Source organism: Buteo buteo, chromosome 7 (genome assembly GCF_964188355.1).
Source record: "Buteo buteo chromosome 7, bButBut1.hap1.1, whole genome shotgun sequence".
Lineage (NCBI taxonomy): Eukaryota > Metazoa > Chordata > Aves > Accipitriformes > Accipitridae > Buteo > Buteo buteo.
Window position 1 is genome coordinate 41,997,568 of NC_134177.1, and position 14,808 is coordinate 42,012,375.

At 55.4% G+C, this 14,808-nt stretch overlaps 2 protein-coding genes across 5 annotated transcripts in view; both read right to left on the minus strand.

Annotated features, from left to right (window-relative positions):
- The window catches only part of FAM222B (family with sequence similarity 222 member B), a 41,390-nt gene extending 38,066 nt beyond the window's left edge, over window positions 1-3,324 (minus strand). For 2 of the 3 annotated variants that reach the window (XR_012651079.1, XM_075032721.1), the window contains exon 1: window positions 3,190-3,324. The gene's annotated coding sequence lies outside the window, so the exon portion shown is untranslated. The remainder of the gene's footprint in view (window positions 1-3,189) is intronic. The other variant, XM_075032722.1, reaches the window with a different exon arrangement.
- A 760-nt stretch (window positions 3,325-4,084) lies between these two features.
- On the minus strand, window positions 4,085-10,655 carry ERAL1 (Era like 12S mitochondrial rRNA chaperone 1). 2 transcript variants are annotated; one of them, XM_075032725.1, is made up of 11 exons: window positions 10,516-10,655; window positions 10,101-10,253; window positions 9,870-9,997; window positions 9,704-9,781; window positions 9,489-9,535; window positions 9,061-9,122; window positions 8,493-8,605; window positions 7,587-7,979; window positions 6,919-7,068; window positions 6,549-6,629; window positions 4,085-6,076 (listed from the first exon to the last, which is right to left on the minus strand). In XM_075032725.1, exons 1-11 carry the CDS (start codon window positions 10,601-10,603, stop codon window positions 5,996-5,998), a joined length of 1,374 nt encoding a protein of 457 aa, XP_074888826.1. In that variant the 5' UTR covers window positions 10,604-10,655; the 3' UTR covers window positions 4,085-5,995. The 2 variants fall into 2 exon arrangements, with proteins under 2 accessions (XP_074888826.1, XP_074888825.1); XM_075032724.1 differs by having other exon boundaries at window positions 4,085-6,222; window positions 10,516-10,654.
- Window positions 10,656-14,808: the final 4,153 nt, after the last annotated feature.

The following is a 14,808-nucleotide window of genomic DNA, read 5'->3' on the forward strand; positions in this document are numbered from 1 at the left end:
TGTGAAACCTTTAATCATCTTCAGGAGCATCTCACCCCATAAACAGCCTTAGAGGAGTCAGCAGGCCCTGGTTACAGCCTACAGTGCGACAGAGTGACCTGTTACTCAACTGTTGGGCGTAGTATTTCAGCGAACTGTATGTTCTTAAAGAAATTCTTTAAAAGTTCTGATCATCTGTTAAATAAATCAAGCAAGTCAGGTTGTGGCTATGTTCTCAGTGATATATTTAATAATTCCATAAATCTCAGAATCCTGGAAGTTAGAGAAATACATCCCATCTTCATACATCAGTAACTCCCCTCACTATTACCTTGCTGAAGATGAGTGAGCCAGCAATATACAGGACACAAAATGTTCCAGCGATGGAGGCTTTGGGGTGAGGGCAGTCAGGGCAACCACCTCCACATCCTCCTCTCCCCATCTGCGTGTGCCGGCCAGTAACAAGTTGAGGTCAAAAATGAAGAAGAATAAAGATGAATGGACAAATCAAGGTGAAAAAGAAAAGTACTGCACTGGGGAGGAGACACCTGTAGAAGTTTCTATCCCATGTCCAGGTATTTCAGCGAGTGCAGGTGAGGATACACTCTAAGGCTCCCTGTACATCATACAGTAGTCTGCATTTCTGGGAAATACAGATACTTCAGTCCTTGACAAAAATCCTTACTTCGCCTCTTGATCTGGTAACAGTTCCCAGAAGCAAACATAGATATAAGAACTTATCTATCAGGGGACAACTTGAAAAAAATACAAATAAGACTTAAATGAAGGCAAATATCCAAGTTACAGAGAACATAATTTCGCATCTGGAGAAAAAACAATACTATGTAGACATTCTCCAACGTTTTTTTTAATGTTATTAACAGAAATAGCACCCCAGGCTGCGCTCAAGCAGAAAAAGTGTGAATCTGTTTGCAATGTGAAGTGAAAGGGGGATCAAAAATACCATCTTATTAAATGGTATTTATTTGGTGCTAAGCGCATTATTTATTCCATTGAGAAATTCACAAAATGATAGAAGGGTAACTGTAAGTAAGGTCACTACTTAATGTCAGTATCAAAGCTGATCCTTAACAAAATGTAAGCACCTGCCTTTTCTTTTATCTCAGCACAAAATGAGATTCTTTTCTTTTCTTCTTTTTTTACACTTCAAAAGCCATGTAACATAACAAAATATACGCCAAGCATGAAGGAACAGAGAGCATGCCAGCATCTTTCAGCAATCATCTTTCCCTTGTCATCCATTATGTCAGATTTATCTATTTTTGCTTAATTCTTGTTCCAGCAATACACATCCTTCCTCTCTCTAGACAATCAGGCTGGTTGGGCTTGAACTCAATATGGCTTCTTAAAATAGTTGAGAAATATTGAAAATACGTGAAGCGACGCTTGTAAATTACAGCCTATTCATGAACTCATCTTCTAGCTCCAGCTCGACCTGCGGCTCCCCCAGAAAAGGGTCAATCTCTGATTTCTTCACCTCAGAAATTCTACCCAACTGCACAGTAAAAATATAATTTAAAAAATAAACAGCCTTTCTTTTATGGAAGTATTTTTCCCTGAAAGCTTAGATCCTGTATTTATTGCAAATCTTACCCTCTGTTTGTTCTGACTCTTACTTGCTTTTGATCCAGACCTTCCTCTACTAAAAATTACCCATCAGTTAATTCACCACTGCTTGCTTTCTGTTGCCACTGCCGTTTCCCTCGGAGTTTTTGGACCCTCTGGACTGGCTTTACAGGACACCAGACCCACCTGAATGCTCTCCCTGCATCTGTCACCCTCCAGGCTGCTGGCTGTGCGAGCCTGCTCTCTCTGACGGTATTATCTGTAATATGCTTCAACAGTGTCTTTCCCCATTGCTTTATGAATTTACTTAAACGAATAGACTCTAACAAATTCAAATTCTTTAAGTGAAAGAAGACCTGTTCAGAAATACATGTGCTGAAAAGAAAAAGCAACTATCATCACTATGTTCCCTTACTGCCTACGTAGCGCCGATCACAGGATTTTCTCAGTCAGCTGCTGAATCAGATGAAGTTTCTACAACGCACACACACAAAATCACGAAGCCTGACACGTCCAGTAGGATTTATTCAATCACAAAGTCATCACCGTTGCTCCAGCACAAATGACATCACTCGGGAACCCAACCTTGTCTACTGAGAGCGTGCTCTCCTGCGGCTACCAGTGCAACAAAGAACTGGGTTTGTGCAATAAAGAGATAAAAGTACTGTTGCAAAAAGTTTTCCAAATAAACTTACATTTTCTTAGGATGTTAGATGTGATTAAAGCAAGAAAAATTAAGGACTATGGTAAGAAGCGAGTACAACGAATTATTACTTAACTTACTAACCTGTATCTGCAATTAATCCTAAAACTTGTACCTAGCAATTAGAGGCAATACCAAGAGAAGGATAAAACACGTCCGTAAGCCCTCGCAGGTGCTGCTCTGGGAAGATCATATGCTGCATAACCAAAAGCATTTAAGCACTTTGCTTGCACGAGTGGACTGAAAACAGATAAGTCAAGCTCTGCAGTTTTCTCCATGCTTAAGACGCTTGAAAAATGGTTGGTAGGAAATAAAAACGACGAGTAATTTATTAACCATACCTCTCGCCAAAAGACACTTTTCTCGGGAAAGAATCACACAAAGGATTTGCACACATCGCAACCGCAATCCCCCCCCCCCCCTCCCTTTTTCCTGAAGGCATTTCTCTGTCGCGACGGCTGACGTATTATCGCGATTCCCGCTGTGTAGTTGATATCAAGGGAAAGGTATTTAAAGCTCCAGGGTGCCGGCGTTGCAGAAGAGCCTAGGCGGGCTGCCTGCTTCCCCTCCACACCCCACCCCCTCGTCTCCTCACAAGGACGAGCCGGGGAGCTCCGGACTGAGGGGAGGAGGCCCCCGGGGAGGCGGGTGGGCCGGGGCCGCTCCCGGGAGGCGGCTGAGGGACGGGACGCGGGGACGGCTCCGCCGTCCCCGCGTCCCGTCCCTCAGCCGCCTCCCGGGAGCGGCCCCGCAGCGCTGTCGCGACAGGAGGAGGGTCACGACAGCGGGGGTACCTCACGCTGCCTCAGAGGATGGGGGGAGGGGACACCCGGGAAGGACAATGGGGGGGGGGGGGTGGGCCGCGCCGGTCCCGCCGCCCTGTGAGGTAAACGGCGGCCAGGCCTCTCTCCCGTACTTACTCTCGGTGCCCCTGCCCGGGCCTCATGGCGCCGCCGCCGCTGTGCCCGTTGCCGGCCCCACCGTTCACCGCCGCCGCTGCCGCCGCCGTCGCCGCCGCCGCCGCCCGCTCTCGCCGTGGTGGCTGCGCCAGCCGCTCCCGCGCACGCGCGCTGCCCGCCAACGGCCCCGCCGGCCCCGCCCCCCCGCGCATGCGCCGGTTTCCCCTCCGGAGGGGGCGGGGGAAGGGGGAGGGGCGGGAAAAGCGCCGCGCCGCCCCGCCCCCTGGCGGCGCCCGGTGGCGCGTACAGCGCCGAGCACCGGGGCCGGTGGGGCGGAGGCTCCATCACGGCCCCCAGCCCGGCTCGTCTGCACCAAGGAGGCCTCGAGGAACAACACCTCCCCCCACCGCCTTCCTAAAATCAATTAAAGCAGCCGTTTCCACCGCTGCGATTGGCTCGCACCGGGCTAATTAGCCTAATTATCAAACCTCATTAAGGAGCTGTAGGTCAGAAAGTCGGGAGACTTCACCTCTTCCCACGCCTGGAGCGTTTCCATCGCCCCCAGGGGCTCGGCTCCATCCCTTCTCCCGCCCAGGACGGCGGCATCAGCCTGACCCTGACCTCCGGGTGCCACGGCTGCACAAAGGGAAGGGTCTCCCCCTCGTACCCCCAACCGATGAAACGCCCCCGACCCCCCAAAGCGTGCTTACCCGGCTTTTTTTTTTTTTCCCCCCCCTGCAAGGCGTAACCTTCAGAAACTACAGCTCAGCAAACAGGATCTAAGCTCGGCTGGGAAGAAAAGGAGGAAAGACATAAAAGTAGCCTGGTTGGAGTTGGAATGAAACGGATGGAAGGTGGCGGCTGGGAGGTCTGGCTGACGGGGAGGAAGAAAGGAGATGAGAACAATCGCTTGTGCTGGGACCTTATTTTATTGCAAAGAAAATACAAAAGTCGGATAGCAGCATTCAAGGGACCACGGTGTCCCCTGCTCCGGGGGAAACAAGGCAGGCCAGTCCGGAGGCTTCTCAACCTGGCTTTCAGACGATCGTGCGTTCCTGATGGCAGAATCCTTCAGTAGCTCAGACACAGGCTTTTGCCGGTGCCGGTAAAGCATCTCCTTGATGTTGCATCGGAGAAGGATGGCAGGCACAGGGTTTGCTCAACAGGTTTGCGTTCCAGGCAGGAGCAGAGACTCCCCAGCCGACCCTACTACATCTCTTAATTGTGTGTCTCCTCACTCAGGGATGTTAATTTATTAAGAGCACACAGGGCTGATTTACCTGGATTTCTAGCAGGAAGCTCCCCAGGGCTCCAAACACCTGAGCACAGTGAAGACGAAACTCAAGCCCCCAAACACCAGGTCCATGTACAGACTGGCAGGGAGGGCAGAACTCCAGGCACGCACACGTGGTGCCAGGCTCCACCGCGCTCCATGCCAAGGGCTCCACAGAGCAGCATGCAGGGCCCCAGCCCTGCTCCTCCAGCCTCCACGCCTTGCTCACACCCTGACCTGTGCCAGTTGCTCTCCATCCCCTACATCCCGTTAAACCTGAGCTGCAGAACCCGCTGCTGTTCCTGTTTTGGGCTTTTCTTTAGCTGCGTTGGCCTCTACGTTTGTATCTGCAATCTTGGTGCAAAGAGTAATGGCTTTGAAGTAACTTTGGTGCAATAAACTATTAAAACTCCTAGGAAAAGGGGGTCCACTCTTGTTTTGCGTGACAAGCCATTGTGAAGCAGTGAGCATCTATAAGATGCTGCTAGCAGCACCTTCAGACCAAACCACTCCACGTTCATTCACTAGCCAATCTTCCAGAGGGGTGGACAGGCAGGACCCCAGCGCGCACCAGAAACAAGACGTACAGAGGTAGAAAGACGCCTATTCCCTGCTCCGTTTCCCTTTCTGATTAATAAGCTCCAGCAAATGCTCGCAAGCCCAGCGAGCCATTCTCTGACCTCCCTGCTCCTCTCACCAGTGGCCAGGGAAGCAGCTCATATACACATGGAGAACGGATCACGATTCCATTTCTCACTTCTCCAGGAATCCACTCAGATGAGTCTGTGACCAGGCCCAGGCCTCTGGAGTGAGTACCACATGTCAGGAGCAGCAAACTGCTTAGGAAGTTGGAGGAAAGGATGACAAGGGAAAGAAGGAACAAGCGTTTTTACAAACTACCGCACAGAAAAGGTCAAAATTAAAGCAGCAGCTGGCAGTCATCTAAGAGGATGGTACACGCAAGCCTGTGAGAAGGGCTCCCACACAGGAGATGGAATCCACTGGCCTTTAGAGGATCTACAGAGAGTTTATGAGCTCCCTCTGTCACACCCAGTCATAACAGAATGTTTCTGCTAGCCAGCAAAGCCTTCCACTCAGGCTGCCTGGGCAATACCAACTCCCTATGTGGTCATACATTCACACCCATGAACTTCAACAGGGCAGGGAGGAAAGCCGACATAAGACCACCACGCGGGCAGCAGTAGCCTCTTCCTCCTGCATGAGCACTGCTGGAGTCCTTCAGCCTTCAGAAGAGATGGCAAACGCGTGCTGATAATCCTTCACTGCAACCCTTTGTCCGCTAAAAGACAGGAGATGCTCCTGAACTTCCAGGCACAAACGCCTGACAGCAAGGACGCGAGACATTGCCCGAAAGTAGTGGATGACAGCTCTGTAAACGCAGTACTAGAATCGTGCGCATGCAGCTGGTTCTCCGATGTCTGTCCCCAGCTTCCACAAGATAAGGTGTCGTAGAAGGCCTGAAGATTTTATTTCAGTTTGGGCCATTCCCCCAAAGAATAATATATTCTACTTCAGCCCGCTATATTGATTCCATCATCCTCTGTTTCTGGATTGAGCAAAAGTGCCAGGATACCCACAGGACCAGTTTCTCCACATGACCAGAGAGCTCAAGGGCTGTTAAAACATAGGCAAAGAGCTCAACTCTTCACATCCACCTTGAGCTTCAAGCGCACATCACACAGGAAAACGTTCATCAGGTCCTGGCCAGCCTCCTGAGCGATCCTGCTGATAACCTTACCTCCTCTTCCAATCAACATCATCTGTGTTAAAACCCAGAGAGAAGATCATCATACTCCTCCTTACATTGCTTAACTGCGAGGAGGAATCACCCAAGAAAACAACAGTGCAGCCACAGAAGCAATTAAAGGGGGTATAGCAGTTTGAGAAATCCCAAGATTAAACCACGGGCAACTTCAGAAAGGTGTAGGCTGTTACTGAACAGCCTGTGACTGTGTCAGGCACCTTGCTCTTCCCGAGAGAGACCCCACAGCTGAAGGAGAGGGGGACACAGCTAGGATGCACGTGGCTGGACCGAGGGAATCTCCTTTCACACTCCCCAGCACCTCATCTCTCTTCTGTTACTCACCATATGAGACTTCCTTGGGACCAAGAGGTTCTGCATGATGAGGAGCTCCCCACTTGGTCCTTCCTCCCACATCTCCGTCACCTGCAACAGCAAGCGTGCACTCAGCAGTTCTGCAAAGCACTCGGGATGCACAAGCACCACTCCCTTAGAGACGCCAGCTCAGCTCCCCGACACGAGCACGCAGGGGAGGACCCCCCTTCAAACACACAAAGGATCTCTCAGCACCTGACGTGTGAGCCCCAAGTCACCCCATGGGGCCTGTAAGGAGCCTGGCAGATTTCACAGATTCAGACAAAGGGATTCTCATCACATAGTCTGATATTTCCAATAAAACAGCTCAAAGGCAAGTCTGCTTGCACATGCTTCCCACCTGAACCACGCCGTAGGGCACTTCCAGTGGCAGGTACTCCAGTATCTTCTCCCTGATGATATTATCACAGATCTCTTGAGGTGACTGGCTAGTCAAGACCCCACTGTGAAACTCCCAAGGGCCTGGCTTGGCTTGCATCAGGAGGTACCGCTGTCAGCACAAAACATCATCACACCCATCAGCTGTCACGTACCACTCTCGCGGTGCCACCAACCCCTGTGCTCATCTTGCAGTGAGTCACTATGAGGACGCTGCTGCTAGTCAGGCATCAGGACAGTAGTTTAGTCTTTTTGGCAGGGAAAGGAGAAAGGGAAGCTTCTGAAACTCAAACCCTGCCAAAGAGTCACACCTCCCTAGAGCTGTTTGTATGAGTTACAAAAGCCCACGGTATCCCTTGCAGCTGAAAGATACTGTGTCGGGTGGCTTCATCATTATGAACAAGCTGCTGTTTGGAGACCCCCAAATAAAAACAGTTCTGTACAGAAAACTCTAGAGATACAGTATGGACGTACTCCACATTGACAGACAACACCCCCTCCGCCCCAGGCCAAGAAGACCAGCTCTGCTACTTCCTCACAGGAGATGAAGCTCAGTATGAAGTACCAGAGTCCCATAAGGGCCAGAGCACACCAGTCTCAAAGCGTAACAGAAGTTCAGACTGCAGTTACCTTGAGCGTATCCACCTCCTCCCCATGGCGAGCTGCCAGCATGAAGATCTCCTGGAAGCACGGCCAGCCTTTCGTATTTTTTAGATCTCTGGGTCCAGAGCACTTTGGCCCTTCTGCTTCTTCTGTGACAAGACTGGACTCAGAAGCCCTCATATCACTGGTGTTGTCCAAGCTAGAGCCTTCTCGGGCTTGATCTGTTTCCTGCAGACAGTGAGACTCAGGGTCCCTATTCTCAAGTGGAGAAGCCCGAGTGATTTGAAGAGAAGACTTTGCTGAAGAACTGGAATTATGTTTAAATGCAGATCCCACTTCCAGTTTCTTTCCATTTACAATTCCCTCTGTTAGTTCAGTTACTAATTCCAGCAGGATAAACTTGTTCTTTAGCAGATCCACCTAAAGTGAGAGAGAAAGTGTCAGAAATTTGTCCTAAATGAGGTTGGCAGCTGGGCCCTGGATCTGAAGAAGCCAGAAGAAACCACTCAGGGGAGGCAGCTGCTGCAGGACAAGGATTCTGCAACAGAACCAGACAGTTTTACGACCAGAGGCCAAACCAGAGCGTGTCAGCAGTTCCAACACAGCTTGTCCAAACACTGTCTGCATGACAGCAACACCTTCTCTATCAGCTCTGCTGAGATTCTTGCTGGCCAACCTCCCCTGTGGTGCCAGCTCCTCTTCCCAGGCCGATCTAAACCCCAGTCTGCAGCATATAGCTTCAGGGATGTTTGCACATGCAGCACGTATACATACATACACACTCAAATATTCTGCAACAGAGGGGGAAACCGATGTCTTTTAACACACCCAGACTCAGTGACCTGAAAACACATCACTGCTTATGCCAGGTACTGTCTGAAGACGCCAGCCTAACATATTGTAGAAGGCAGAAAGAACAAGCTCCTCATTTACCTTGTTCAGAACCAGGACACTGGGGATTTGGGGAAACTGAGAAAGACACTTCAGCACCTCCTTGCTCAGAGAGTTTCGCGTCCAGTGATCTGACACATCCACCATAACAAGAACTGCCAGAAAAGAGTGAGGGAAATAGAATGAACTTGCATTTTCCAAAATGTTCATTTTCAGCTTCCCTACAGTCTATGGTCACTTCCCTCCTGCTACTACTTCTCTCTCTTCTACAGGAGAGCACATGGATGGAGCCAAAAAGGAGCATTTTAATTGATAAAACAATAATATGCAGTTTATACCTGTCATCGTAATGACATCACACATGCTAAAACTTAACATCCAAGCCCAATTATTAATGCAAGCTGCCTCCCCTGAGCACCAGGCAATTCTTATCCCCTCCTCAGCTCAATATTTCAAATCTTTTCACTGCCCTTCCCTTCTCCCTCATAAGTTCACACTCCCAGGGCTGCCTTTGCTGCCCCATAAACATCCAGATACCACAGCTAGAGAACTGTAAACTTCTGTGGCAGGTAAAGGATTTGGCTTCATGCAAGAGGACTTGAGTACCCACCTAAATCCGCATGTTTCATGCTGTCCCATGGGTCTGTCAGCATGGCTTCATCTAATTTATGTCTGAAAAGACAAATGCAAATGAGTAAGCCAGACACACTTGATCACAATCGTCTTCCTTCCCTCAAAGCGGGGGAAGAACAGTGTTTTCCATAATCCCAGCTGCCACAAGGCTGCCTTACGGGCTGTGACATCCCTCCTTACATACACATATACAGAATCAAATGTAACAGGGCTCAAGGGATGCCACAGGCTCTGTGTGCTACTGAAATTGCAACAATAATAAACTTGGAGACCAAATTAAGGCTGAAAATATACATTTCTGTCACTCTTATTTTACAAACTTTGTACAGTGGAAATTGCTTTCTGGTTTTATCGAACCACAATGGACAGGACGCCCCCCCGCTCTACCCACAACAGCGGTGATACCTTTTGGCTTTAAAGGGACTAGTGAGGCCAGGTGTGTCCAGAATGATCTAGAAAGAGAAAAGACAGATCTTGTAAATTTGCTTGCAGTTAGTGGCCAAGCTAAAACTTGTATTTGTACAACTAGAAGGGACCCCGTGGGATACAAATGAGAAAACCCTGCAATGTCTGCCTAACAGTCCCCACTGTCCAAGGCAGGAGTGGGTCTGAAAGCTTACCAGTTGTGTGTCCTCGTACGTGACAACACCCCGGGCTTTGCATCGGGTTGTGTGCACTTTCTTAGAAACGGGGAAAACCTGTAAGAAATTAAACATGTTACACAGCCAGAATAGGTCAAAAAAAGCAATTTAGCAACCTGAACTTGTTGCTCCACCTCAGCTTTACCTTTCTGCCCAAGAGCTGATTAGAGAGTGTGGACTTCCCAGCATTGGGCGCTCCAATGATGGCAATTCTTAAAACCTTGGGGTTCTGGGGCTGGTCAGGCTGATCCCGTATCAGGCGGGCTTGTTCCTCTACCAGGGAAAAGAAAGAGCTTTGAACATTGCTAAAACCCCACAGCGGATCAGGATCATCTGTCCCAGCGCTGAGACCGGGGTGGCTGCTGGTACCACTCACCTTTGCTGGTGGCAACGGGTGGTGGGTGCTGGCCCAGGGCATCGCTCGGCTTCTCGGCAGGGATGCCCAGGATGCTGCCCAGCCCGGAGCTGCTCGCACTCCAGCGGACAGGGAGCACGGTGGCCTGCGGGGCGCAGCTCTCCAGAAGACGGCCTGGAAGGACAGCAGCGGCAAACACCGCATATACGAAAAAAATCCCCAAAATCGTGTCGTCCCCTTTTCACCGCACCCCGCAGCGCCCGGGCAGCCCTCCTCCCTCACCCAAGGCCCCCGGGGCCAGCCCCGCTCAGCCCGCCTCGGCCTCACACCCCCGCTCTGCAGCGGCCCCGCCACCAGGCTCGCCTCAGAAACGCGCCCGGCGGCGGCCCCCCCTTCACGGCCCCGGCCGCCCCCCCACCCCGGAGCAAGGCCTCACCTGGGCCCGGCAGGAGCGGCCCCGCCGCGGCGGCCCTCACGGCCCAGCGCACGGCCCGAGGCACCGCCAGGGCGATGTGTGCCGCCATCTTGCCCCGCCGCGGGGCAGGCTGGGAGCGCGAGCGGCGCCCGCCCTCATTGGCGCAAAGCGGGGGAGCAATAGAGAGAGGGCGGGCGGGCCCAGCGCGCCGCTCTCCGCCGCAGGGGGTTGTGGGGAGGAGGAGGAGGAGGGCGGCGGGCGGTGTGCGGGCTGGCGTGGGCGGGGAGTGGGCGGGGCGATGGGCGGGGACGGCGGGGCGATGGGCGGGGACGGCGCGGCGGGAGCGCCCCCTGCCGGCCACACCGCGCGGCGCAGTTCGGCGACACCCCGGTACAGGGCCCGGTGCTCCCGGTGCTCCCGGTGCCCCATCACACAGCCCAGTGCAACCCAGCGCCCCACCACACAGCCCAGTGCAACCCAGCGCCCCCCGCAACACACCCCAGTGCCCCCTGCGACACACCCCAGTGCACCCAGTGTACCCCAGTGCCCCATCACACAGCCCAGTGCACCCTAGTGCCCCCCGCAACACACCCCAGTGCCCCCCGCAACACACCCCAGTGCACCCAGTGCACCCCAGTGCCCCATCACACAGCCCAGTGCACCCAATGCCCCCCACGACACACCCCAGTGTGTCCCAGTGCTCCCATCACACAGCCCAGTGCACCCAGTGCCCCCCACGACACAGCCCAGTGTGTCCCAGTGCTCCCATCACACAGCCCAGTGCACCCCAGTGCCCCCCCCCAGCACACCCCAGTGTGTCCCAGTGCTCCCTGCAACACTCCTCAGCCCATCCCAGTGCACCCCAGGATGCCCAGTGCCCCCGGAACACAGCCCATGCATCCGACTGCTCCTCCATGCTCCCCAGTGAGCCCCAATGCTCCCACTTCTCTTCTCCAATGTAATCCTGGGCATCCCAGTGCACCCCCTGCAACACACCCCAATGCTCCCCAAGTCTCCCCAGTCTCCCTCACAACACACCCCAGTGCCTCCCAGTTCTTCCCAGTGCCCCCTGCAATACACCCCAGTGCACTCCGGCACTCCCCGCACCCCAAAGCCCTGCCCGCACCCCCTTGTCACCCTGCACCCCGAGGCACCCCTGCACCCCCCAACACCCAAAGGCACCCCAAGGTTCCTTGTCCCTCCCTGCACCCCCTGAGCCCCCCAGCACCCCAGTACACCCCAGTACACCCCAGTACACCCCAGTGACCCAGCCCCACTGCTGTGCCCAGAGCCCCCAGGGGACGCGGTGAGGAAGGAGAGCCAGAGCCATGGTGCCATAACCCCCTTTATTGCCCCATGCCCGACCCCTGGGCTCCATCACCGTGTCCGTGCCGTGCCGTGCCATGTCGTGCCATGCCGTGCCGTGCCGTGCCGTGCCATGTCATGCCGCGTGCGCGACCGTCGGCAGAACCGTTACCATTACTAAACTCAGTAATGGTAACGGTTTCCCCGCCGGCCGCTGGTCCCTGGCTGCGCCCGGAGTTGCCCGCACCTCGGGGCGCCCCCGTCCCCCCAACCTTCCCCACCCCATACCCCCCCCGAGCACGTCCCCCGGTCCCGTGTCCCACGTCCCAGCCCCGCGTAACCCCATCCCTCCGTGCCCCACGCCGTGGTCCCACGTCGCAGCCGGCGCTCTGGGCCCGTCGGCGGGTGCAGCCCGGGGGAGTACATCATCTATACTGTAGTGTCTCATAGTGAACTTACAGTATACGATGATATCCTGCCCGGGGCGGCGGGCAGCGTGCCGCAGGGCGAACGGAGAGCAGTGCCTGCATGGGATGGGGACAGCACCGTTAGGGAGCACGGCCACCGGGGTCACCGCCTTCCCACCCTGGAATCCCCCCTACCCCATCCCGGCCCCCCCGGTCTTGCTGCCCCAGAGCAGGATGGAGGCTTCCAATAACCTCCCCACGCTGGCATCCCCCCTACCCCCTCTTTTTCCCCCCCAGTCCCACCACCCCGGAGCAGGATGGAGGCTCTCGATGGCTTCTCCAGCCCAGCATCCCCCCTACCCCCTCCTTGCCCCCCCCCCCCAGTCCCACCACACTGGAGCAGGACAGAGGCTCCCAATAGCCCCCCTGACCACAGCACCCCCCCTACTCCATCCCTGTCCCCCCAGTCCCACCACCCCAGGGCGGGATAAAGGGTCCCGATAACCTCCCCACCCCAGTACCCCCTTTATCCCCCCCCCAATCCCACCACCCCGGAGCAGGATGGAGGCTCCCAATAGTCCCCTGACCCCAACATCCCCCCTACCCCATCTTTGTCCCCCCACAGTCCCACCACCCCAGAGCAGGACAGCAGCTCCCCAGGAGGTGGCACCTACCTACGGAGGTGGCACTGAGGCTTTGCGGGGTGCTGCGTCCGCACCCGCCTTATAAAACCTGCTCTGCCTCATCTGCATATCTCACATCTGCACTGCACAGCTGGATGGGGCCCCTTAACCCCTTCATGCCTGGGGGGGGGCACAGCCCCAAGCAGCTCCCCCCAGCCTGGCATAGCCCATATAGTGGGGCTTGGGGACAGGGGGGTTGCGGGGGGCCTTTGGCACGGGGGGTGGCCCCCCGCAACCCCCTTGTCCTCCTGCCTGGACCCCTGTGGTCACCAGGATGGTCTGTCCCCATAGGTGGGGGGGGACCCCAAACGGGGAGCTATAGATTGCAAACTGGTTCCCAGTTGCTGGACAGGGGCTTTGGACATGGCAGGGTGGCAGCCCCACGGGGATGGGACCCGGCATGGTGGCAGGGGGACATGTGGGTGCAGGGGGTCACCCTGCACAGGCACCCCCAGATGAGGTACATGCATGTGAATGTAGGGAGCCTCTGTCCCCCTGGGGTGGGTGACCTCCAAAGCACTGTGTCCCCTGGCCATATACGCTCCCCTGAGGGACGTGTCCCCTAGCAGCGTGTCCTCCCCCCAAAAATGTGCTCCCCAGCTTGCAGGGACATGCCCTCTGGGAGTACATGTCCCCCGCCTGTATGTGCCCTGTCCCAGGGGGATGTGTCCCCTGGAGGCATGTATCCCTCAACCGTGTGTCCCCAAAGGACATGTCCCCCTGGCCATGTGTGTCTCCAAGAGGGTTGTGTCACCTCATTGCGCATGACCCATTTGGGGACACACGTGGCCAGGGGACAAGTATGACCATCATACTTGTCCCCTGGCCACGTGTGTCCCCAAATGGCTGCAGTCCCTGGCCATGAGTGTCACCTGCCTATGCATGACCCTGGTCATATGTCTGTCCCCCCCAGCTATGCATGTCCCCAGCCCTGTCTGTCCCCACAGGGCCACATCCTGCAGCAAGCACCGTGCCATTGCGCCGGGTTGTTTGCACCAGCACACGACAGCGTTCCTGGAAGTCGCCTGCAGGGAGGTGATAATCCCCCGTCGGGACCGCCTGCGTGGGGACCCCGATAAGCAGCAGTGTCCGGCTATCAGGGACCCTGCCCTGCCATGCGAGATGTCCCCAGACCCGCTCTCACCTCTGGGTGACAGGAACAGGGACAGCATCTCCCACGCTCCCCCCAGCCTGGCGGGACCCTGGCAGGAGGAGGCACAGGGTCAAGCCCTGGCACCAGCCCGTCCCCAGGCATGAGGATGCCGGGACTTGGGGGCTGCAAGGGACTGTCCCCTCCTGTCTTTGGCCCCTGCTGTGACCCAGAGGTGTCCTGGGGGGGCCTGGAGTGCTCCCCAAACTGTAGCACAGGCACCCCAGCACCTGCAGCGGGGACATTGGCAAAGTGTCCCCAAGAGTCCCCCAAGCCCTGCCAGCCCCAGGTGAGCCCCATGGGATTAACCCAACGCCAGCCCCACTGCCTGCTCAGCACCCACAGCACCTGAGGGCAGCCCTGCCCTGTGGCCCTGCACCCCGTGGGGCAGAGGGGGCCCCGAGTGTCCCCCAGGCCTGCACCACAGAGCTGGTGTGGGGACCCCCAGGTGCCGCAGGGGACCCCCGGGTGCCGCAGGGGACCCCCGGGTGCTGCAGCCCTCCTGCCAGCCCTGCTGCTCCAGGGCAGCACGTCTGGCTGCAGATAAGGCGCCGCTGGGGGCTGCCAAGCTGTCCCCACCCGGCATATCTGCAGGGCCACCCTGCTGCAGGGTGCTTGGGATGGGGCCCTTTGTCCTGCCCATGCCCCTGCCCAGCTCGGGAGGGACATGGAAGAACTTGAGGGCACGAGGGAATCGCCTTCGCGCCTGGGAGGGCAGTACAGCAAAGCCCCCCCACGTGAGCACCATTGGTCCTGCTTGTAGGCTGAC